Source organism: Panthera uncia, chromosome B1, assembly GCF_023721935.1.
Source record: "Panthera uncia isolate 11264 chromosome B1, Puncia_PCG_1.0, whole genome shotgun sequence".
NCBI classification, from domain to species: Eukaryota; Metazoa; Chordata; class Mammalia; order Carnivora; family Felidae; genus Panthera; species Panthera uncia.
The window spans coordinates 149,763,590-149,788,140 of record NC_064811.1 but is presented as its reverse complement, the minus strand read 5'-3'; the positions used below and the strand labels follow the sequence as shown (position 1 = coordinate 149,788,140).

At 38.5% G+C, this 24,551-nt stretch overlaps 1 protein-coding gene across 6 annotated transcripts in view; it reads right to left on the bottom strand.

Moving 5' to 3' along the window:
- Positions 1-2,713: 2,713 nt before the first annotated feature.
- XKR6 (XK related 6) overlaps positions 2,714-24,551 on the bottom strand; it is a 94,535-nt gene continuing 72,697 nt past the window's right edge. For 5 of the 6 annotated variants that reach the window (XR_007457963.1, XR_007457964.1, XR_007457965.1 and 2 more), the window contains 2 exons: positions 8,141-8,253; positions 2,714-6,094 (listed from right to left, as the gene is read on the bottom strand). Coding sequence is in view for 2 of the 6 variants with exons in the window: in XM_049631379.1 (XP_049487336.1) it covers positions 8,235-8,253 (19 nt within the window). In the remaining 4 variants the exon portion in view is untranslated. The remainder of the gene's footprint in view (positions 6,095-8,140; positions 8,254-24,551) is intronic. The other variant, XM_049631381.1, reaches the window with a different exon arrangement.

The following is a 24,551-nucleotide window of genomic DNA, read 5'->3' as shown; positions in this document are numbered from 1 at the left end:
GATGCCAAAGGAAGAAATCTCCACATCTTTCTTGAAAATTCACTCCTCGACACATTTTATACATTTACCTTATTGCAGGGGCTAGCATGTAAGCGGATATTAAAAAGCAGTCTAGTCATGCAAGACGATGGTACGTAGAGTAAATCTTAAAAGTTGGAGACAGGCAGACATAAGACAAGTTCTAACCATTGCATTGTTTCTGGCCACTCACTTATCAGCGTAAAATTTTTTGGAGGTTTGTGACTACTTTGCAGGTTGAAAAATTATCTGCAAGGGAGTGTGAAATGATTTCTTCAGTTTGTGTTGTAGTGGATCTTTGCATTATTGGAGGTCTCAGTTCATCCTCATGTAAAATACTGGAAATCTGTTCAAGAGATTTCCAGAATGAGTCCTCGGCCAACTGTTGGTTGAAACAGGATGATAACAGCTGTTCTTTTAATTACTACCTTTTTTTAAAAAGTAAGCTCTACACCTGACGTGGGTCTTGAACTCACGACCCCGAGATCAAGAGTCGCGTGCTCTACCAGTGACCGAGCCAGCTAGGCGCCCCTTAACAGCTACCTTAATTTTTTTGAGACAGGGTCTCCCACTCTACAGCAAAGCTGAAGGAAGTATGCCCTGTTCTTTGGCGCGTTAAACAGCGTCCCATGATCTATGGGTTGTAGGATGGACAACTAAGACCTGACTATGCTAATCCTGCACATTTCCAAGAAACAGCAGCACCCAGCCTTTTGATTTCACAGGTCAATAAAAAAAATGGTTTGGGTATCTGTAGAGAACTGATTTGAGATGGCAAGAGTTTTATTTTACCAGGGGTACACAGTACAGAGAATGACACAGAAGTTTAAAAGGTCAATTTTTTAAAGTGAAAAAAACTTTTGAAGTCCCCACCCCACCCTTGATTTTCTTTTTCCTATTTTGCCTCATGGCACCCATCTGCTGATCAGTCAGGAACGGTGGGGATAGACTTCTGCTACCAAGCTTCCTTGACCTTGGATCCACGTCCACGGAGCACAGCTTACGCGCACCGACCCACACCACTACTGACTCCAGATGGGGGTCTTGCGCTCCTCTCCAAACTTCACAGCCCACCCCACCCCATTCCCACCGACTCACTACCACTGCCACCTTCCATAAAGGTTCCCAAACCTCTAATTTAGACCATCGTTTACAGCTCCTTTTGTTCACTTCCTCTCGTCTAACTTGCTCATGTTTCATAAAAATTTAATTACTAAAAGCTCCTTCAGGGTACAAAGCTATTTTATTTGCACACAGTTTGCTGCATACACAGAAAAGCTCAACACGCGTTTCCAGCCAGCCCAACCCCCAGCGCTTGGTAATTACAGCCAAAGGTTCAGAAACTCTTACTGAAGACACAACACAGTAGGTTCACATGTGGAAAACAAACACGTGTCAACAGCTTCTAAGAACACTTGAACGTTACATGAAAAGTAAAAAGATTGTGTACCTTAAAATGTTACTCAAGAAAGTAATTTCAAAAAAATAATTTCAAACTATTAGGGCTCAAATGCGGAGACCACTTAAGTTTAATATTTATTAGAGCAAGAATCAGAAAATTATTGTACATAGTATAAACTCTTTCATACAAAACATATTTATTTGCACATGTTTCTGAAAACTACTTGTAAAAACTCTTTTTGAGTAATACCACATTTGACTTATGTCAGGGTTCATTTGGTAAGGTTTTTATTTTGTGGAAAGTAAGGCACACCAGGAGAGTCAATGTGGGTTCACGGTTAACCTGGAATTTGGCCTATTTCTTTGGACAAATCTTGTTTTCAAAATCATTCCGGCATGAGGACTTTCTCTGCACATGATCTGCTTTTACCAGAGTCCGGTGGAGGACTCGGGGAACTCTTCAGCTCCCTCGTTAACTCATGACCTCAGGAACTAGCAAGCTTACACAGAGGCCAACTACGGTTCCCCCTGTGTGGATGGTGCCATGCGGTCCATTCCCGGCCTCAGGAGAATCGAGCGGTGGAGAGGACGAGGGGACAATGCCCAGCACAGAGCAGAGGTATGAAGGAGACTACTGTGGACAGCACAGCTAAGAGGCTGTATTTTAAACACCGTGCTGTGCATCTGTGGGGGCAAACCTCACGCAACTCAAATCCCCAAGTCTAGATCTGTTTTCTCTCTCCAGCAGAACACGCAGGAAGGGGGAGGGAAATGAGAGAGCACATGTGTCCCAGCAGCACAACTGAAAACCGCCCACTGCAGGCAGAACAAAAAGGACGATGGGAAGGGAGCCTCAAAAGGTGTGATTTTGATGCCGCCTCGACCTAACCGAGGGGCTAAAATTGGGCAACACTGAGAGGAGCTGAAAAGGAAATGCAATACAACTACCTGGGAGGGAGAGCGGGATAGATTTAACAGGATCCTGGAATCCTCTACCTGCTCCACGTTTCCCCACATTTAAGTCAACAGTACAGAAAAGAAAGGACAGAGAACAAGTATCAGGGCACAGGTGAACTCCAGCTCCTCTCTCAGGGGACAGGAAAGGCACATGGAAGGCAGATGGTGCAAAAGCCCAAAACACTATATTCTGAGAGGAAATTAAAAAAACACCTTCAAATCCAGAATACATGGCAACTAACTTTCAGTCGAGTTCAATGACCCAAGCTCCTCCCTCCCTCAGTGAGTAGTCAGAACAAACTGTCCTGACAGAAATGTTTCAAAGGCCAGAGTCCTGTTTTCTTATATTAAAGATACATTTTATGAGGCTGTTTTCTCTCTCTATAGGTCCAGTTCATAAAACAGTCAAATTGTTTCATGTACAAAAGCAGTGCAGTCGAAGATGTTTCCAGAGTGTGCTGCGTTGTCACTCTGACGATGCTCTTCCGTCTCTTTACTCAAGTCCCAAAGTAAGTTTCTTCAGATTTCTTGATTTTTCAAGGATGACCTTCTCAGCGAAGCTGTATTTTGCAGCAAAGTCCCAGTGAACGACATAACGAGCAGGGGATCTGAGATTCCAAAATGAAGATTAGAGCCACTCAAATAGAATTTTTTGTCAAAAACACATTTCTAATAAGATCAATTCAATGTATGCATTCTGTGTCAAAATATGAACTGAAGACAGTTTTGTCTCATCTTATAAATGGCTTAATAAGATTCAGAAACAATCATACATTCAGGAACTTGAAAGGAATAAAGAATGAATTATCCGGTCATCTCAACAATTCCCCTGAAAACGTGTTATAGATTTCAGAGTCACAAAATAACAATCCCAGGTTCCCAGTAACTATGTTAATTTGAAGTGCACATTTTACACCATTAATGTGACATCCTATGACACGAGGAAAAAGTCACAGTTAGAAACCTTTATAATAATTCGAGGTTTTAGAAGAAATATGCTCATTTTAAAAACAGAACATCAAGATTCAACTTACTATGGAATAAACCCCCCTGTGCCAGTAGGAAGGAGATACTACCCAGGAGGCTGTGCCACACACAAATGCCTCAGGCTCTCTTTTTACCACTGTACTTGTGGGGCAGCGTTTTGTGAACGACGTCTGCTCCATTACGTTACAGAGCTCTGGACATGGGGCTTCAGTTCAATGAGTAAGGCAGTAAGCGTCCTTCAAGATTTGAAGCTCCATTCGAGAACCCCTGACAGACAGTTGACAATAAAGTCAAGAGCAAGGTCAGAAGTAAAATGAAGATGATCTTGTAGATCAGGGCTTCCTGACCTGACAGCCAAGGGCGGTCCCTCTACCCTCAGAAATTGCAGTCTTGCTGGGGAAAGAATCCATAGTTACCTTCAGGTTTTCAAAAGGGGGTCGAAAAGTGCCGAAATACCAAGAACCACTGTTCTAGGCTCACATTCTGTGTGTGTCCCTACGCACTTACTGTATCCAAATTTACAAAGATCCATTCCTCTCTGGGTAAACGAGCTTAGATTTCTACATTTTCACAGTGATGTGCCAGACTATGGAGTAGAGTGACCCAAGAAGGTACACATTTTCTCACTAAAATTGTTACAGTACAACTAAGGACAACATTAGACAAATGTCAGGTTTTATTTAGAAGTTTCTAGTAATACTAGCAACCATCAAATACTGATTATAGTCATGCCATCAATTCTCTACTATGCTCTGTAGTCTACATTACTCTCTAACGTTGCAAAATACAGACAAAAGATCCAGATTTTATAATATTTTCTCTAGTATCTACAATACTTATTTTGAATTATATTCATTTTTGAGCTGCATACCCATTTATAACCCACTACAATAAATGTCAAACTCTGTGTTAGGAAATCCATTAATATTTCCCCAGATCACATAACACTGTCCTTACAATACTGCAGTGTGCTAGTGTGAACTACCCTAATGAGTCTAAGAACGCCTACTATCCAAGGGATTTCATATTCTATCTCATAATCTCCAGGAAATTAATTTCCTTCCCTTATTATACCTTAGTTAGCTATGTAAGGGGTTATCCCCCACCCCCACCCCCACCATTTTTTTATTCTTGGGCTCTTAAATTTTCCCCCCTCTTGGGTCTCTTTCATTTGTACTCAAAGTGTTCAGAATCTAAGAAGGTTTTTAAAATATTCATTTCAGTATAGACCAACTTTTTTCCTGTCTGTCTAATTCCTTCTGGGTATATCAAATGCCGAGGCCCAGTCAATACTGTGGCTAGAATTGGCTAAGAGGAAACACCTCTATTGATAAAAGTATCACAGAAGGAGAGTTTTTAAAAAGCCAGTTGTAATGGGAAAGCAGCAAAGAGGCAACACACATTTAAATTAAAATGTAACCTGATTTTTAAAAATCTAATGTCTTCATTGTGCCACCTATTAAATATACCTATCAGTCAAATCCTCTTAAAGCAAAGCAAAGTAAAGCAAAGGGGTGGAGGGTGTATTTAGTTCTGGAAGTCTTCTAATAGAAATGTTATGAAAACTTGGGTTATACACCAATTTCCGTATTATTGGATAATCTACCAATAATAAACCTTGTAATAGTCAAATACATTAACATTCTACTGGACTACCTCAGCCTTTTCCTATGATCCTTTTTCAGGCTGTTCTAAATACAGTCTTAAAAATCAATTTTTTCCTCAGTTTTGGTCAAAGGGGTAGAGAGGCTGTTGTATCATTTGACCATCAAAATAACTGCCCCAGAAAATTCCTCAAATCTGTTAATCCCAGCAGGAACAGGTCAGGGAACAAGTCAACCACTGACTGTCACCCAAGGACTGTCTGACTCTCCTATCAAATAACAAGTTCTCCAGCCATTCCTATGGTTAAGCATAAGCATACCCTAGCTGACATTCTGGGCCTATGTGAAAGTGAGCCCACAGTTTTAAAACAGTATGTTCAGGTACACAGAATGGAGCTAACTTTCGAATTTTTAAGGGGAAATATTCTTTCTTGGAGATTAAAATTTGTTTTTCCTCCTTTTCATTTACATGGTCTATCTCTTGGCCATTTTACTTTCCCCCTAACCCATTCGCCCAACAAAAGGGAGAGAGGGAAGAGGTAAAACTGAACAGTTCTTTTTCCTCCCTATTAGCACTTCTGTTCCTAGATAATAATATCCAAGGAGAAAATCGGCAGCGTTTTGTCACAAGTGTATTTGGATATAATCTGTATATTCGAATACAGACCGTTCTGAGGTCATTTCCAGGCTGAAATTTTATAATTACTATCTCTAGGACTGTCACTTGATCTCTTCCTGTTCAATAATTACCACTGATCTAAGTAAGCTACACTGCACAGTAGTAGAAAGGTAAAGGAGCTGAACAAACTGGCCCAAGGGGTGGGGGAATACATAAACTGCCTGGGAAAATACGGGGTCCATAAAAACCCCCAAATCTTCAAAATAGGACTATCTCCAGAGAATGACACTAATACTGATAGATGACAATTTGAGATAATGCATGTCAACTTAGAAACACAAAATTATAATACCTAGTCTTTTATATACTTTTTATTAAATCTACTGATTCACCTAGTAAGCCATTATATACACAAAACAATAATTTCCAGAGTTCCTAAATATTTCCAACATATTCAACTTAGGGATCCAAGATTCTGAACATGCCATCACCAAAAAAAATTGCAAACCTAAAAAACAAAAAGGAAAAAAAATTAAACAATGTCAAAAGGAAAAAACTTTCTAAGGTCAATATTTACTTTTATAATTTTCAAAATGACATTTTAAAGTTAATGTTTCTTTCATCTTACAGTTATAAGCTCTTAAGTCTAACATTAAAGTTTTGCTTAGAAACAAGGCAGTTTACTTATTAAAAAATATTAAACTATACTCATATATATCACCTATTTAATATTTATTGGGTCCAAATATCTTCACATTTACAATTTCAGGCTTTAAATTAAAGTGGCATCAGTTCTATATTTTCTGTTAATAAGCTATTATTATGGTGACAGATATTCAGATGTATAAATGAGATTACTGATTTCATTCTTATATAACACATGCCTTTAGAAACCACATTTTTAGCCAATTAATAGTGGTTAAAGTCTTTGTACTTCTATCACATTCATTTTTAGCACATGAAATAGAAATATAAAAGATGACCTTCAAAGTTCTTCTAACTTCAAACAGGGTCAACTAGATAGGCTTTATTTGAGGGAAAAAAAAAAGTGGGTAAACATAAGAAACAAGAATTTCAAAAAAATAAAAACAATCTATTTGTTTCTTATTAAAGCATTAACACACAAAAGTGAACTATATGAACAATTCTGCTACTACAGGCTTAAAAACTATGTTTTTAGATTGGCCTGTTTAATTTTTCCATAGAAAAGCAAGAGGTCAGAGTTCACATTTCCAGAAGAATTAAAACAACACATAGGGAGATCTAGAAAACAAAGGAAAACTGCTTCTCTTCGGAACAAAGCTAGACTGACTGACTGAAGGCTAAACCAAGATCACAGACAGAAGATAACTACACTGTTGTGAGCCTAAGTGGTGCCTGGATTTGCATGGCATGTGATTAAGTCTGTCATCACAGAAAGCCACATATACAAATAAAAATACATTTTAAAACTTTGAGTCACTCTCAACATCTGCGAAAATACTGTTTATAAGATATTATTTGTAATACTCTTTATAAGAAAATACTGTTTGTAGAGAAATGAGGTAATGTAGCACTATACCAACAACCGAGACCCTAGAAGAAAACATGGAAAGAAGCATGACTTTAAAAAATATATTAATGCTGTCACAGTTCCATAGAATTTGCCCCCCACCCCCCAACCCCATTACCCTCTGGAAGGGGATGACAATCTCATTTTCTTGGCATGCCATCAATTAAACAAACATATAATTCAGGCTAAATATAAGTAAACTTGTGATACTATTTTTGCTATTAACACTATTACATGTAGTACAAGAAATAACAAGTAACCATTTATTCTGAAAAGATGGCTTTGCATAAAATCTGAACTTGAGCAAAGACCCTATTGGAATTCTATTCCCAGCGGGATTCAGCCTAGTAATTGCCACATCAACATTATTTTAACAGGACCTGAACCACTGGAATAAACTTAATAAATAGTAGCACTCTCTCAAAAAAGTTTTACTGTAATAAAAGCAAACAGTGCTATTCTCAACTATAAAATACATTTTGAACTAAGATACCGGTAATAATTAAAGTAGAGCTAACTGATACTACTAACATTCTTAATAGGACTTTACATCTTAAATAGAAAAACAAAAACACATACATAAGACATTAAAATTCTTTATGACAGCAAAAGAAAGTTGTGACAAGAACCCTAACTTCCTAGTCTGAAACGCCTCACAAGTCTGGAGCCCCTTCTAAGAGCAAACCCTATCATTTTTCAAAGGAAGAAAATTATTTCAACCTGCAAATTCCTAATGGCTCAGGCGTTTTCACAGAATACAGATTTTGTCACTAATTAAGTAGCTCACTAAAAAGTTCAAACAACTATACAAGGCTTACCATGTAGATTTACACAACTCTTCACCTGAGACATAGTTTAGTTAGGGTATATTAGCATATTGTTTAATACTTTTTGTTCGTAACTTAAAGAATTTGTTTTAATCTTAAAGAGGAAGGAATTGGGATAAGAGAACAGACATGGAAAAACATGAAGGCCTCTCTTTCTCTTAGGTTTTGCCATTACCATTCTGTTTGAAGTGGTTTCAGGACGAGGCGATCGCACACCTTCTAGTCAGAAATCAGATGGCCTCAAAACAACCTCATTTCAGTCTTAGGCCTCATGTCTTTCGCTTAGAGCTAAAAATAAAAATACATGTGAATGAACAAATGAGCATGGAATGAAATCTCTAACATGACACTAAAATAGAAAATATCAGAAGCCATTTTTATCACAGAAAAATGAAAACATACACATTTCTATGCAGAGCATCACAATCCTATTTAGAAGGAAAGAGTACTCTTCTTGCCCGTCAGCTGCTGGCTCTGATAGTAACAATGACAATTTAATACCAAAGGTGGTTCCACAAAGCTACAGTAGTATTACACTCATCTCCTGAGATTCTGAAACATCCCCCCCTCCTTTTTTCACAAAGTTAACTACAACAGTACCATTAATGAATCTAATGACATTTGATAGCAACTCAGCTCTTTTTATGCAAATAAACCAAGGCGAGCAAAGAAAGCATAATGCTGAAACAGAACAATGGGCTGGCCCTAGAAATATTATTTTTCTGTATTTAGAAACTCTGAATTCCAACAGCAACAATGGTGGTACATGAAAATTAACTTGTTTCTACAATCAAAATAAGGCATTCACTCACTCCACAAATATTGAATGTTTCTAAGTGCTGGAAACCAAATGCTGAATAGGAAAGCCGGGTTCCAGACCTCAGCAAGTGGCATCCTGGCTTTCTATCTCCTAAGTTTTTGTCTCAAGTCTGGGCTCTATATTGCGAAGGAGACAGAAAATAAGGATTGCTATGTTTCCACGAAAGGGAGGAGGGCAGTATATATGACAAGAGAATGACACTACAGGGTTTAAAACAAAATCCACTGAGAAGCCTAAATCTTATGCTGTAAGTGATGTCCAGTCAGTATTTGGTCTCTGCAATGCGAAGCTTATATTTTCAAAATCCTCATTAATCCTGAAAATTAATTCTCCTTCATTTGTAGAGCATGGTAGTTTCAATCCTCAATATAAATGTCTCGTATTATTTGGTAAGGTGAAATCTGCCAAGCACCTTCAACAGTCACTTAATAGGGGAATACTTCATTCAACAGAAGCCATATTTTAAAATGCAGAAATTCTGTTGCCAAAGTTACACTTTAAGAACTGGCCTTAACTATAACATAATGAAGACAAATTGCTTATGAGATTTTTTTTACACCATGCATATACTTTGGTTAAATAGAATTAATACATCATCACTAGAGTCTGTACTAACATTACTGCTTAATGCTTTGCATTTCTCTGCTGGATCTATGTATACCAATGAAAGTCTTTAATTTTGCGGAACACGGTACATTACCAAAACACATCAAAATCAATCAATTTAAGCTCAATGTTCACCTTAAATAAAGAGTAGTAAAAAGATTTCTGAATTAGCTTAGCTTCTGCAGTTTTTCATGTGAAGTCCAAGTACATTTAGTATCTAGACAAAAGTTACAAAATTAAATGGCTTGACTCTGAAGTTTATAGGTTTCTGAACCATTCTTTAAAGTAATAACTTGCCATTTCCACGTAAATATTTAAAGAAAAGAACTGTTTTGAGTTATACCTAGGTTTTAGAATATGGTTTGCACTAAGTGAAAATGTATTTTTGTTAATCAACAAAGCTTTTGAAAGTTCATAAAATGATTCTAACCGTTTTGTATTTTGATGCACTCAAATTTTAACCAAGGAAAACTGAATGCCGGCCTTATTTGGAAGCAGTTCCTACTTCTTCCTTTCCCACATGCATCACAGATTCCCTACCCCTTTCATTTTCAGTAAATTCCAGAGAAAACATAACTAATTGATAGACACACTTCTCCTACTCTATGCCTCGAACTCTCACTTATTTGTAAGTCCCAAATTTGTCCCGCTTCCATCAAGAAAACCTATCATTTAGCTCACAGCTCCTCTCAACTCAGGTTTGCTACCATTCTTTGGCAAAAACAAAAAGCAACCAGAGGCTTCACTGGCCTCTCCAAAACTTGGATCTTTCCTTTAAGTAGCTTTCATTCCTTTTTGCATCAATCATAGTCCGTTTTGTTCTACAAGTTACAGTCCTATCATTTCCCTGAACCAATCCACCCAGCCCAGAGGATGTAACCATTATTTCTTGAATTCTACAACTTTCACTACTGCCACTTTGATCAAGGCCTTTCATGATGAAGTCATGAGATTTTATGACTCAGAAGACATGATTTACAGCTTATTGAGGCAAGTAATATTATACTCCATCTTAAGTTATACTAATCATAAAACTCCACTTGTCACATCAGGAATGTCACTCTGAGGTCTCCCATTTAATACAATCAATGGGGACACCTGGGTGGCTCAGTTGGTTAAGCATCTGACTTCGGCTCTGGTCATGATCTCACAGTTCGTAAATTCGAGCCCTGCATCAGGCTCTGTGCTGACAGCTCAGAGCCTGGAGCCTGCTTCAGATTCTGTGTCTCCCTCTCTCTCTGCCCCTCCCCTGCTCATGCTTAGTCTCTCTCAAAAATAAAAAAATTAAAAAATTAAAAAAATAAAAACCACTAATAAGATCAACGAATTCCAGTAAGTTAGTTCCATTACACAGAGAATAGATATCTATGGGTTCAAGATGTTAACTGCTGTGAAGGAGTTAACACCCAAGGCTATGACATATGACAGAGCATCAACAGGGGGTTTAGATTGGGCTGCCACTCTGCACAACCTCAGCAGGTGCTCTTCTCTTCCTGGGCTAGGTGTTCTGGCATACAGAGCTCTGTGGTCTTAGCATACAGCAGTGCTGGTGAGGTCTCTTGTTGGAAACAGCATTTAAGCTGAGATCTAAAAGCTGAACAGGAAATGGCTAGGCAAAGAATAAGAGAGGTAGCATTCCACATAGAGGGAACTAACTATGTGAAAGTCCTCGGACAGGAAAGAATATGGTGACTTGGGAGGATCAGAAAGAAGGGCAATGAGGACCGAGCACACGGAAGAAGAACAAACAGGTATGAGCCAGACTAACCAGTCTCAAATGGCACGATGAGGATTTGGGGCTTTAATCTAAGTGCAATGGGGACTCCATTTATCACCCTTAACCATCTAGCTCTTTGCAGCATGATTACTACTCATACCTATTCTCTTAACAGCCAGCCATACACTTCTAACACACAGGGTCTTCTCAGTTCTCAGGAACTGACTACAAGCATACCCCAGAGGCACTGCAGGTTTGGTTCCAGACTAGCACAATGAAGCAAAGTCAAATGATTTTTGGTTTCCGTGCATATAAAAGTTATGTTTACGCTACACTGTAGTCTATTAAGTCTGCAATAGCATTATGTCTAAAAAGGCCATGTACATAATCATACCTTAATTTAAAAGCACATTATTGCTAAAAAAAATTCTAACCATCATTTGAGCTTTCAAAGAGTCCTAATCACTGATCACAGATCACCATAACAAATATAATAACAATGAAAAAGCTTGAAATATTGTGAGAATTACCAGAATGTAACAGAGACATGAAGTGAGCAAATGCTGCTGGAAAAATGGCACTGAAAGACTTGCTTGACGTTGGGCTGCCACAAACCTTCAATGAGTTAAAAAAAAAAAAATGCAGTACCTGTGAAGTACAATAAAGTAAAAGCACAATAAGACAAGGAATGCCTACGTTCAGCTTCTGAAATGGCTTCCACCCTGAGCTTGAAAACATAAGCTGTCACCGATTTTCCTGTCTTCTACGTCTCTCAGTATTTAGCTTAACATTCTATACGTACTAGGTATTCAAAGTTTGCACAGAGACAAATCAGTCCTGGAAGAAAACAGACTGATGAAAAATTAATCACGACAGTACAAAATGCAATCATATTTAATAAGATTCTCTATTAGATATCTATTTGAAATTGCTTTAATTCAACTTATGGACTTGCCTGATTTTCTCTTGTGGGGATGAAATATTTATGAACTCCAGAAATTTCTTTAAACAAATGCCCAATTATAACTTTATTAGTCCACAAACACAATGCTGAGATGGCCCGGCTGTTCTCTGTGCTCACCACCGGGTGTAAGTATGGCAGTGGCCTCGTTCCTCCATAGTATACCTATAAAAACTAGACAACCAGCACCCAGCTAAAATGTACATTCAACTGAAAAGCAGGACTCCTCTGTTCTTCTTACAGACAATACAAGCCAACGACCTCTCACATTAAACTAGCCATCACGTTCTGCAAGTTATTGTAGGTACGCTTTACATAGGGGCAATCTATCATTTAGAAACTGTAGAATATGCTATTTCTTCCATTTTTGATAATTTTAACAAACGCTAAAAGTCAAGGGCCACCACACTTATAGATTTTAGCAGGAAATTACCATACTTCTGTTCTAAATGAAGATAAGCACCGAGTATTTTCACCTTATTCTGGTACGTAGGGCAAGATGTCAAATTTGCTGGGTTCAACATTTAACGGCTCTGCCCACATCCCACGGATCTATTGGTACAGACTTAGAAAGAAATGTAGGATTTATTTTAAATAGGAATACACTTCCTCTACCATGAGTTGCAGATATTTCAGCTCTTTCAAAGCAGATCTTTTTGTGTCTGCAGAATGATCTGAGTTGTGCCCAGAATCAGGCCATCATATAATTACACTTAATTAGATATTTTCTACACAAAACAAATAAAAATGTACTTTCATGGTTCTCATACTAAGTCCCCCATATTATGTGTCTTTATAACCAAGAGTGATTACTCTAGAAAGATTAAATGTTATTGGTTTAAAAAATTCTCATCTGCTTCACACTTGGTTTTAAATGGGTTAAAAAGACCAGATTTTGCACATTTTGAAATTTAACATGGATATGGGTCCGAAGTCTAGTTTTCACAGCAGTAGATAGGATGTTAACAGGCCTTCGAAGCTTCAGCCGCGCTAACAGACAGATAGCGTTGTCCAAAAGATATGATCAGACTAATAACTAAACATCCAACAACCGGGTGGCACAATCTGACCGGGACAGGAAAAAGAGTCCGTATTTAGTACTGGAGCAGAAAACAGTGTCAGTGCGGCAAAACAGACGCATGCCGCCCTAAAGTAGAAACATCTGTCACAAATTCAGGCTCTATGAAGTACAGCCCACGATGGTCTAAATGGGAACTTTACAGTGTGAAATGACCATGTCATTTTGTGGTAGTTCCCGACAACACAGACAACAAGTACAGCCCCGTCTTGATAGGAAAAATCTGTTGTAAGACGGCCGACAGGACTGACAGGGGCATTCCAGTCCCGGACCCAAGACTCCCCTTCCAGGTTCTTCTTCCCACCCCCCTTGGCGCTCGCACCAAATTACTATTAATGAGGAATGCGGAAGTAACACACTATAAATCGTTCCCTCTGCTTATGCTCGGGGGATCAAACCTCTGGAATGGGATCTCCTCTGAGCCTGCGGATTTGAAATAAACCCCTGCCTTCCAAGATCCCCGAGTGCCGCTTGGGTCTTCCGCCTGGGGATCCAGACCAGGTTCCGTAACAGCCTGGGCTCCTGAGAAGAAAAAGGCCGTAGGAATGAAGAACACTGAGGGACAGTAAAAACTGTTGGCACCTTCCTGGTCTCAGGCAGTAGCTGTACTAATCTAATAAAAGCAAAGCAACTGGGAAGGACTCACAGACTTTAACTGCCTACACGAAGTGCCACCCCTTCCAGCGTCCTTTCTGTTAAGAGCTAACAGCATTCTTCACAATTTGTTCCCTTCCTCACCAGCCACAGCCCCTCTACACTGGAAACGCTCCTTAGTCGTGGAGGGCCACAGCAGCCACTATGACCCCCTGGGGGAATAACTTCAGTCTCCTAAATTGAATGACAAATCATCATTTAAAAATATTTTGTATTATGGAAAATTTCAAACGTATACAAAAGTAAACAGACGAGTGCAATGAACCCTCAAGTACCCTCAACTCTGTTTCACAACTAAGCTAATCAACATCCTGCCCTTTCTGTTTCACCAGTGTCTCTGTCTACTCCTTACTCCCCAACTAATGAGGATTGTTAGTTTCCTTTTTTGGCCCTGGAGGTAAAATTTACAACTAAGTTGGTTTTTTTTTGTTTGTTTGTTTGTTTGTTTGTTTTTGTGGACAACCACCTTGACCATTTTTAAATCGTGCAGTTTGGTGGTAATAAATATATTCACCACTACCCATTGTCGCCACTACCACCACCCATTTCCAGAATTCGTTTCATCTTGCAAAACTGAAACTCTGCAGCCATTCAACAGTAACTGCCCATTGCTTCTCCCCATCTTCCCCAACAGCCACCTTCTTCTACCTTCAGTCTATGAATGAGACTACTCTAGGACCCTCCTCACACAAGAATCCTACAGTAAAGCATCCTTTTGTATCTAGTTTCTTTCACTTGACATAATGTCCTCCAGTTATCTGTTTGTTTTGTTAATGCATGCTTTCTTTTTTTAAGTTTATTTATTCATTTTGAGCGGGAGAAAGTAAGCTGGCAGTGGGGGTGGGGGGTGGAGAGCAGACAGAATCCCAAGCAGGCTCCGTGATGTCAGCACAGAGCCCAATGCGGGGTTCCATCCCATGAAAGGCGAGATCATGACCTGAGCTAAAATCAAGAGTTGAACACTTAACCGACGAAGCCATCCAGGTGCCCCTGCACCTTTCCTTTTAAATTAGCTGAATAATACTCATTTGTATGTACAGACCATGTTTTATCTACTTATCAATCAATGAACACTTGGGTTGCTGCCACCTTTTGACTATTGTGAATAACACTGCTATGAACATTGAGTGTACAAATACTCTCAAGACCCTTGCTTTCAATTCTTCTGAGTATATACTCAGAAGGAGAACTAATGGCTCATCTACTTTTCAGTTTTTGAGGGACCTCTAAACTGTTTTCCATAGCACATTCCCACTAATAGTGTACAAGGATGATAAACAATTATTTTTAAGACAACTGAAACTTGATAAAAATTTGGAGTATACAAATTTTACATATGTTACATAACTTTTTCAAACACAACTGACTGGCTGGAGTCCCAATCTGTTAGCAAGTATTTCAAGATCCCTAATAATCTATCACCATTCTTTACATATTTCTTTTTTTTTTTTAATTTTTTAATGTTTATTCATTTTTGAGAGATAGAAACAGAGTGTGAGTGGGGAAGGGGCAGAGAGAGAGGGAGACCCAGAATCCGAAGCAGGTTCCAGGCTTTAAACTGTCAGCACAAGCCCGACATGGGCCTTGAACCCAAGAACTGCAAGATCATGACCTAAACCGAAGTCGGACTGAGCCACCCAGGTGTCCCTCCATATTTCTGACTAAATGTTTTCTTCTAATCAGGCTGGTTTAAGCAGACTATATTACACAATATTAGATTTATAGCTCACTCAATGCTAAAAATATTAACAGTACAGGAATTAAAAGACCTAAATGAAAATACAGTGGAATGCTACTTGGGGCTCCCAAAGAAAAACTACCCTTACTGTAGCCTTGACAGATACCAGCTAGTTATTAAATAATAGATTTCTTGTTGTTCTTACCAAAGTCAGAAAAACACAAACTACTTTTAAATCACAAAAATGCCATAACAAAATATACCAGTTAAAACTCAAAGTTAAAATAACAGCTTTTGGAAAAATTTCTGGAAACATTCCATAAGGCAGCAAGCAATCTACTACAGTTCTCTCAAATAAGCAAACAGCCTCTTGGGGTAATGCCGAAAAGTTGTAGTGTTGGCAATGTTTTCCTAGGGAAAAACTAAGGAAGGAAAAATAAACACCCAATTATATTTACTGTTTAGTAACAGAATAAACAAATTCACTAACGCTCTAAAATTTAAATGACTAAAAGTACATGCCCCACATATAAATAAAAATACAATATTTTTCATGACAATTTGCTTTCAGTTGCTGAACTTATGACTGCAGAACTTATGCTCTTGTAAAGTTAAATTGGAAAAATCCTATTCAGTATATTTTACAAAAAAGATTTGTTTTCTTTTTAACGTTTTATTTAGTTTTGAGACAGACAGAGACAGAGCACCAGCAGGGGAAGGGCAGAGTGAGAGGGAGACACAGAATCCCAAGCAGGTTCAGTCTCTGAGCTGTCAACACAGAGCCCAAAGCGGGGCTCGAACTCGGGAACGGCATGATCATGACCTGAGCAGAAGTCAGACACTCATCTAACTGAACCACCCAGGCACCCCCAAATAAAGATTTATTTAATTAGGGAATTCTATTTTAAAACAAATACTCGAATCTGCTTTTCTACTTCAAATTGGACAGTCAACTAAAGTAGATAAAACTGCATGAAGATATGCCCCACCTTTAGGACCATCTGCTACATTGTAAAGCCTGAAGTTTCTTCAATGCCATCACCAACCTCAAACTGGACCTAAGAACAGAAATACCCATTGGCTGATACACACGTCGATTAAAAATTCAAGTGTGCCAGAGTTTAAGATACTTTACCATCAAAAAATATACATCCTCTGTATTTTACATTTTCAAAGGGACTGAATCTCCTGAAGAAACCTGAATTTGTGTTGCCTCTTCAGGGGCGGCTCTTCCTCGGTAATTGTTACAGTCATCCCACTTCATCTCAGTAAGGTATCTGCTCAAATGCTAACTCCTCAGGGAGGGCACCCTATCCAATCAATCTGTCTAAAATCAAACAGCCCTTCCTACTCATCCCTTCCCAGTCAACCCAGAGCCCCTTCTGTGTCCTGCCATTTTCTTCCCAGAATAATGTACTGCTAACATTATCCCATAGTTTAACTCATTTATTTTCTATCTCCCCTACCAGAATTGATTCTAGTTTCCTGGCATTTATATCTGAAACTATATTTTATGGTATAATCATTCAAGGAAGAAAAAAAGCTTTAATGCTATTCTATTATCTAGAGGGTAGATCGTATACTTTACCCACTTTACTCTATCTGCAAAATAGCAAACCAGGATACTGTTACGGCTAAGTTTCTACCCATAACCTGTGATGGACCCGAGGTCATCAATAACTCACCCATCTCTGAGACAACTCAACGTGAATGCAGTTACACCTCAATTAAACACACAACACAACCAACTAGAAACAAGCACATATTGCCTATCTTTTTTGAAGTACAGAAACCACAAGCAGAAGCTGGAGAAACAATTATTACAGGGGCTCCTCAATAGAATATTTATAAAGGTTTTTGTCAAAGTTCCAGACAGTACTGTAACTGGTTGATCAAGTAATTATAAAAGCCAAACCCTGTGAATACAAGAGTACTTGAGGGTTAGTAAAGATGAAGAGAAGTTAGGAAAGCAATCCCTATCAAAATAACACCAGCATTCATCACAGAGCTAGAACAAACAATCCTAAAATTTGTATGGAACCAGAAAAGACCCCAAATAGCCAAAGCAATCTTGAAAAAAAAAAACGAAGCTGGAGGCATCACAATCCCGGACTGCAAGCTGTATCACAAAGCTGTAATCATTAAGACAGTATGGTACTGGCACAAAAACAGACACTCAGATCAATGGAACAGAATAGAGAATCCAGAAATGGACCCACAAACGTATGGCCAGCTAATCTTTGACAAGCAGGAAAGAATATTCAGTGGAATAAAGACAGTCTCTTCAGCAAGTGGTGCTGGGAAAACTGAGCAGCGACATGCAGAAGAATGAATCTGGACCACTTTCTTACACCATACACGAAAATAAACTCAGTGGATGAAAGACCTCAATGTAAGACAGGAAGCCATCAAAATCCTCAAGGTGAAAGCAGGCAAAAATCTCTTTGATCTTGGCCGCAGCAACTTCTTACTCAACACCTCTCTGGAGGCAAGGGAAACAAAAGCAAAAATGAACTATTGGAACCTCATCAAAATAAAAAGCTGCTGCACAGCAAAGGAAAACAATCAGCAAAACTAAAAGGCAACCGACGGAATAGAAGATATTTGCAAACGACATATCAGATAAAGGGTTAGTATCCAAAATCTATAAAGAACTTCTCAAACTCACTACCCAAAAAACAAATAATCCACTGAAGAAATGGGCAAAAGACATGAATGAACACTTTTCCAAAGATGACATCCAGATGGCTAACAGACACATGAAAAGATGCTCAACATCACTCATCATCAGGGAAATACAAATCAAAACGACAATAAGATAACACCTCACACCTGTCAAAATGGCTAACATGAACAACTCAGACGACAACAGATGTTGGCAAGGATGCAGAGAAAGAGAATTTCTTTTGCACTGCAATGGGAATGCAGTGGGAATGCAAACTGGTGCAGCCACTCTGGAAAACAGCATAGAGGTTCCTCAAAAAACTAAAAATAGAACTACCCTACCTACCACCCAGCAATTGCACCACTAGGTATTTATCCAAGGGATACAGGTATGCTGTTTCAAAGAGGCACAGGCACCCCCATGTTTATAGCAGCACTATCAACGATAGATAGCCAAAGTATGGAAAGAGCCCAAATGTCCATTGATGGATGAATGGATAAAAAAGAGGTGGTATATATATATATATATATATATATATATATATATATACACACACACACACACACACACACACACACACACAATGGAGTATTACTCGGCAATCAAAAAGAATGAAATCTTGCCATTTGCAACTATGTGGATGGAACTGGAGGGTATTATGCTAAGCGAAATTAGAGAAAGACAAATATCATATGACTTCACTCATATGAGGGCTTTATGATACAAAACGGATGAAATAAGGGAAGGGAAGCAAAAATAATATAAAAACAGGGAGGGGGCAAAACATAAGAGACTCTTAAACATGGAGAACAAATAAAGAAGAACTGGAGGGGTTGTGGGAGGGGGGATGGGCTAAATGGGTAAGGGGCACTAAAGGAATCTACTCCTGAAATCATTGTTGCAGTATATGCTAATTTGAATGTAAATTTAAAAATAAATAAATAATAATTAAAAATAAATAAAATAAAAATTAAAAAGAATACACTTTTAAAAAGAGAGAAGTTAGGAAAAAAAGAGTTAAAAATATGAGGGGGATGGGGTGGGGGCAAAGTAGGGTGAGCAGAAGCTGGTGAGTTATCAGGCAGGACAGGAAGCCCATAGGGAAAACTGGAAACAAAAGGAGGAGAGAAAGCCCACAAATAATCAAAGCTTATGCAAGGCATGGGTACATAATTTCCAGGGCCTAGCTTACAAGGGAAATGCAGGCCCTTGTTTTTAAAAACAAACAAAAAAACCCCAAAAAAACAAAAAACAAAAAACACTTTCAGGGTAGCAGGAGAAAAACATTAGAGCAGTTGTGGGACCCAATGCACTCCCCGGGACCCTGGCCCTGAGTATTGAGCTGCAGACCTAACGTGAGACAACTAATTGCTCCAAGCAGCAAAAGCAGGGGAAGGCCAAAGTGAACCCCCACCTCTAAGTACAGCAGGCATTCACAGAAGCCACTGGCACTCATGGTACAATTTAAGGGGCAGAGCAAGGCCAAAATACTTCTTCAGGCATTTCCAAGTTGGTTTGCTTAACTAAGAGGGTGGGGGGAAGTGGTAACCCATTAACAGCTATTAACACAATTCCCTAGTTGAATAGAAGATTACTAAGCAGGAAACACAGTAGATACATTTTGGTGAAGAAGCATAATGAATTAGATCTGGATTCTATTACCACCCAAGAAAGATCAATATGGCTGACTGAGAGCAAGAAGACAAGAAACCCATAAATGATATCTGAAATATGTAACATAAAGAATAGGAAAGACCTAAGACTATTTCCCCTATTGACTAATACTCAGAGTTGGCCACGGTTAAAAAAAAATCCCATTAGGCAAGGAAATGGAAGAATTGGAGTTGGACAGGAAACAAGTTTTAATACCAGAATGGGTCTTCGGAGAGTTTTAAAAAAAAGTCTAAAATAAAGAGGAAAAAAAGAATCTCAAAAACTATCAGTTAAACACTGCCATTCCAGGAGACAAATTTGTTTACTTTGGAATTTATCTTCTAATTTCTGAAATGTGGTAATGTGTAAGAAAAGACTGTCATTTTTATAAACCATGTATGTTAACTTATTTTCCTGATATCCTGACAGATTAAATGAAATATGCTTTATAAGAAAAAAACTAAAAAGAAAGAAAAAAGCTTCACAATAATATGTGGACAGTCCCTCTTTTTTGCCTTTATTTCTGATATAAGACAGCTCAATTAAACACTGTGAACAATTAAACCTGATGTTTCTGATAATGTCCACCATGTATAAAGGTAGATTCATTTGTATTCCATTTTTGTTTTTTAAATTATTTTAGCTTCTCATTATCATCTTGAAATTCAAAGGGTAGAGACATCAATTTAATAAGCAAGCCACTTATTTTGACGTCAAATAATGTATTCCCAATTTACAAACTCGAAAAGCACAAAATATTTCTAATAAATGCTTACCACTATTATTACTTTCCAAAAGGATTATCATTTCAGTATGTCCCTACAACATCCTCTATTAGTAAGACTAGAAATACTTGGTTCATCTTCCAGCAGGAAAAAAACAAAACTAAAAAGATTAAGATTCTTTAAATTACTAAAGTAAAACAAAACTTCTGGCATCTACTCTAAGACACTTTCTTCTCTCCATAAATTAGTGCATCTGAACAACAAAAATGTCTTTTACACTGAAGCACAATTATGTTCTATCTCCTTCCCTCTGGAAACTATGAAATAGCAGTGATGTAGGGGAACAAAGGCAGAAAGAAATGTAGATAAAATTAAAATTTCCTTATAAACCTGCAGCCCACTGACAGATATTTGAGGCAGGCAGAGTAGGACATTCCTCCAGGAAATCCCCACTGTCTTAAGGTTAATGCTTTGTTAGAGGGGAAAACAACCTTAGCTTGACAATAGCTAGGCCTTCAGGGTGAGTTGTCTTTAACATATGAAAGTCCTTTTGGAAACTTCCCTGTGTCCTTACCTCCCCCAACTTCCAAGTATATAATCAGTCACTCCTCACAATCCTAGGGCAGCTCTTTTTTCCAAGGGTCCTGTCCCTGTGCTATAAGAAAACCATGTTTTTGCACCAAAGACGTCTCAAGAATTCTTTTTTGGCCATCAGCTTCGAACCCCAGTATTTCCACATGAGCAGCAGACAACATATTCAGAGAAAGGAAAATGGGCTATGTGATAGGAGAAACAATGTTCCACATTCATCTCTCAAAGCAGTGATCCTAAGAGAGCAAAGAGGGCACAAAATGGAGAAGCTAAGTGGACCCAATTTCAACTGTGGATTGCTCCAGTATTTTGTTTTCAGAATGGTAAAGCCTGAATCTTTTAGTTAGAAAGAATCTAAAGTCATCTAGTCCAGACTTTCACCAGTGCTAGAATCCCAAGTCTATTAAGTGGTTTATTTACAGCTTTTGTTTAAACATCTCAGAGGACAAAAAGGCTGTTTCTTTGGAAATAATCTTTTCCATTTCAGAGAGGTTCTGTTGGAAATCATTTTGGTCCTATACCATTTAGGAAAAATAAAAAATGTTACATTAATTACTTCAAGTAAAGGCCGGCTCATTTGTTTTTTTATTGTTCAATAATAGGAAGTTCCAAGGTCACGAATCTCCAGTGGTTTGTTATTCCAGTGGTTCAACAATCAAAGGCCTAGGCTCTTTTCACTCTGCCATTAGCAAGCTGGTTTAGCTCTCCTTATGGTTTCAAGATGGCTCCCATCATTCCAGGCTTCACATGCGGATATGATAATGTCCAGTATAAAAAGATTATTTCTTCCCTTCTGTAACTTTTTATCAGAGAGGAATATCTGTGTCTGAAGTTCCCCAGCACACATCTTATTGGCCAGAACTACACCTGGCCAATCACTGGCAAGGAAAATAGGTCCATTGTGATTGAGAATGATTATCATTTGCCCCACACCCCCACCCGCAGCCCCCCTGAACTGGGGTTTGCCTCTCTTGACAAAGCTATGAAGAAAGGGTAGATTACTTAAACAAAATAAAAATTCTCTTAGGAGGAAGGGAAGAGGAAAGGGCAGAGAAAGTAAAAGTGATTCAACATTTGCTTATGGGTACATGGCCTCAAAATCTGCTCTTCGGCAATTTCTACTCTAATCTCTAGATTTTTTAAAATAATTTTTTTTAAGTTTAGTTATTCATTTTGAGAGAGAGAAAGCATGAGCAGGGGAAGTGAAGTGAGAAAAGAGAGAGAGAGAGAATCCCAAGCAAACTGCACTGCCAGTGTGGAACCTGATGTGGGGCTCAAACTCAGGAACTGTGAGATCATGACCTGAGTTTGGTCATGGAAGTTGGATGCTTAACTGAGGCTACCCAAGGTGCCCCAACCCTCTAGATCTAATTGGAGAAATCGTTATACTTGTACTTAACTACACACAAACTCTATATATGCAAAAAAAAATACTGTGTGTTCTCATCCTCAATCCTAAATTCCTATTCCTCTCGTTTTGGTGTACTGTTCTACATATATGACTTTGTATCTCTCTACATGTTTTTACCATCTTGATCACTAATGTCCCTCATAAAAATGCCCAGACCCTCTTAAAATGTTTAGTACCAGTACAATGAAACTAATGATCTCCCATGTTCTATCAGTGCCATTTAATACACTCTGTTGCTTCTCTGGTACTCCCCTCCTGACTTCCAATAAACTTGCTGGAAACGATAAGCCTCTTCGTGTTCTATATCCTACACTTTATTTGTAAAGATGATGTAGTGCAAAACTCTACAATTAATTATCCTATACTTCACCTTATTTTTGGCCTATCTTTCCAACCTAAGCAGTTGTTGGAATTTTTTTTTAATTCTAAAAACTAATGTTTGCCATTTTCCTAGTTTTCAATTATAGAAATTCAAACTTAAGGAAAACACACTCATGTTTACTTCTCAGCTTTGCAGAAGCAGGGCTATGACACCTTGAGAAAACATCTTATTCTCACAAGAGGCCTTCTGGGATTGCATTAACTTGTTGAATTTCCAAGATCTAGAGACTAATCCTCATAAGGTGAGCAAAATAATCTGTTAGGTGCATTGAAAAGAGCCATTTCCCAAGGATGGACTGACTTTCTATGGACTAACTAAAACAAGAATGTCAACCCAAAAGTGTTAAGTGAAAATTAGAACAGCTAAGGAACTGAGAGAAATTAGAGTTCTGTGGCCAATGTATTCCCACCTGCCCACTCCTGCCCACAGACAAACCATATTGGAAATCAATATATAGTCCAAAGAAACCAGATAATTGAATCATTTGAGCAAATCATTAGAACAAACTCTAATTCTTTCCATGTGAGCATATCACACAGGAAGCCAAATTATACTCAAATGTTTGTTTACTGAGCATAGAAATCAAAGCAAAACAATCAGTTTTCTAACATATATTTAACAATACCAGGGTAAATAGTCTCATGTATCATTCTCTAAACAGGGTACTGTGCCTGGTACTTGAATGAACACTGTTAAAATATGTCTTGGTTACATGAGGAAGAAACATCCTTCTTGACAGTCCTACTTCTTAATTAGCTGCAATGCAACTCCACCAAGTTCTGATCAAATGCCAATGACCTGGAGGCTAGCCTATGTTAAGGCCTGGGAGTCATTAACGTTTGAGTTCAAAGCCCACTCGTCCTTCTGGAGACCCTCAGGGAGGATCCTTTGCCTCTTCCAGCTTCTAAAGATCGCATGCATTCATGGGCTCAAGGCCCCTTGCTCCATCTTCAAAGCTAACATCATCGGCAGCACAGTATCTTCAGATCACGCTCTGACTCTCCAGGCTCCCTCTTTCAGTTACAAGGCCCCCATGTGATTACATCGGGCCCACCTAGATAATCCAGGATTATCACTCCATCTCTAAATCCTTAACTTAATCACATCTGCAAAGTCTCTTTTAGAATGTGAGGTAACATATTTATAGTTTCTGGGGATTAAGATGTGACATCACTAGAAGATCATGATTCTGCCTACTACAGAGGTGCAGTACTATAGTGTCACCACTGATTTTATGTTTTGTTTTTAATGTCTATTTTAGAGACAGACAGAGAGAGAGAGAGAGAGAGAGAGAGAGAGAGAATGCTAGTGGGGGAGGGACAGAGAATCCAAAGTGGGCTCTGGGCTGACAGCAGAGACCCCAATGTGGGGCTCGAACTCATGAGTCATGAGATCATGACCTGAACAGAAATTGGATGGTTAACTGGCTGAGCCACCCAGAAGCCCTACCACGGATTTTATATTAACCAGTTTAAATTTGGTGAAAAAATTCCATCTTACCTTGAAACTTCAATACTGTTAATTGGGAGGACACAGCTATTTTCATGTTCATACTAAAATTAGACTGCATTTTTTTACTTCAGTTTTCAGATACAAAATGGCAGGTGTTTGATTCATCAATGGAGAGGAAAAGAAAATATAAGCG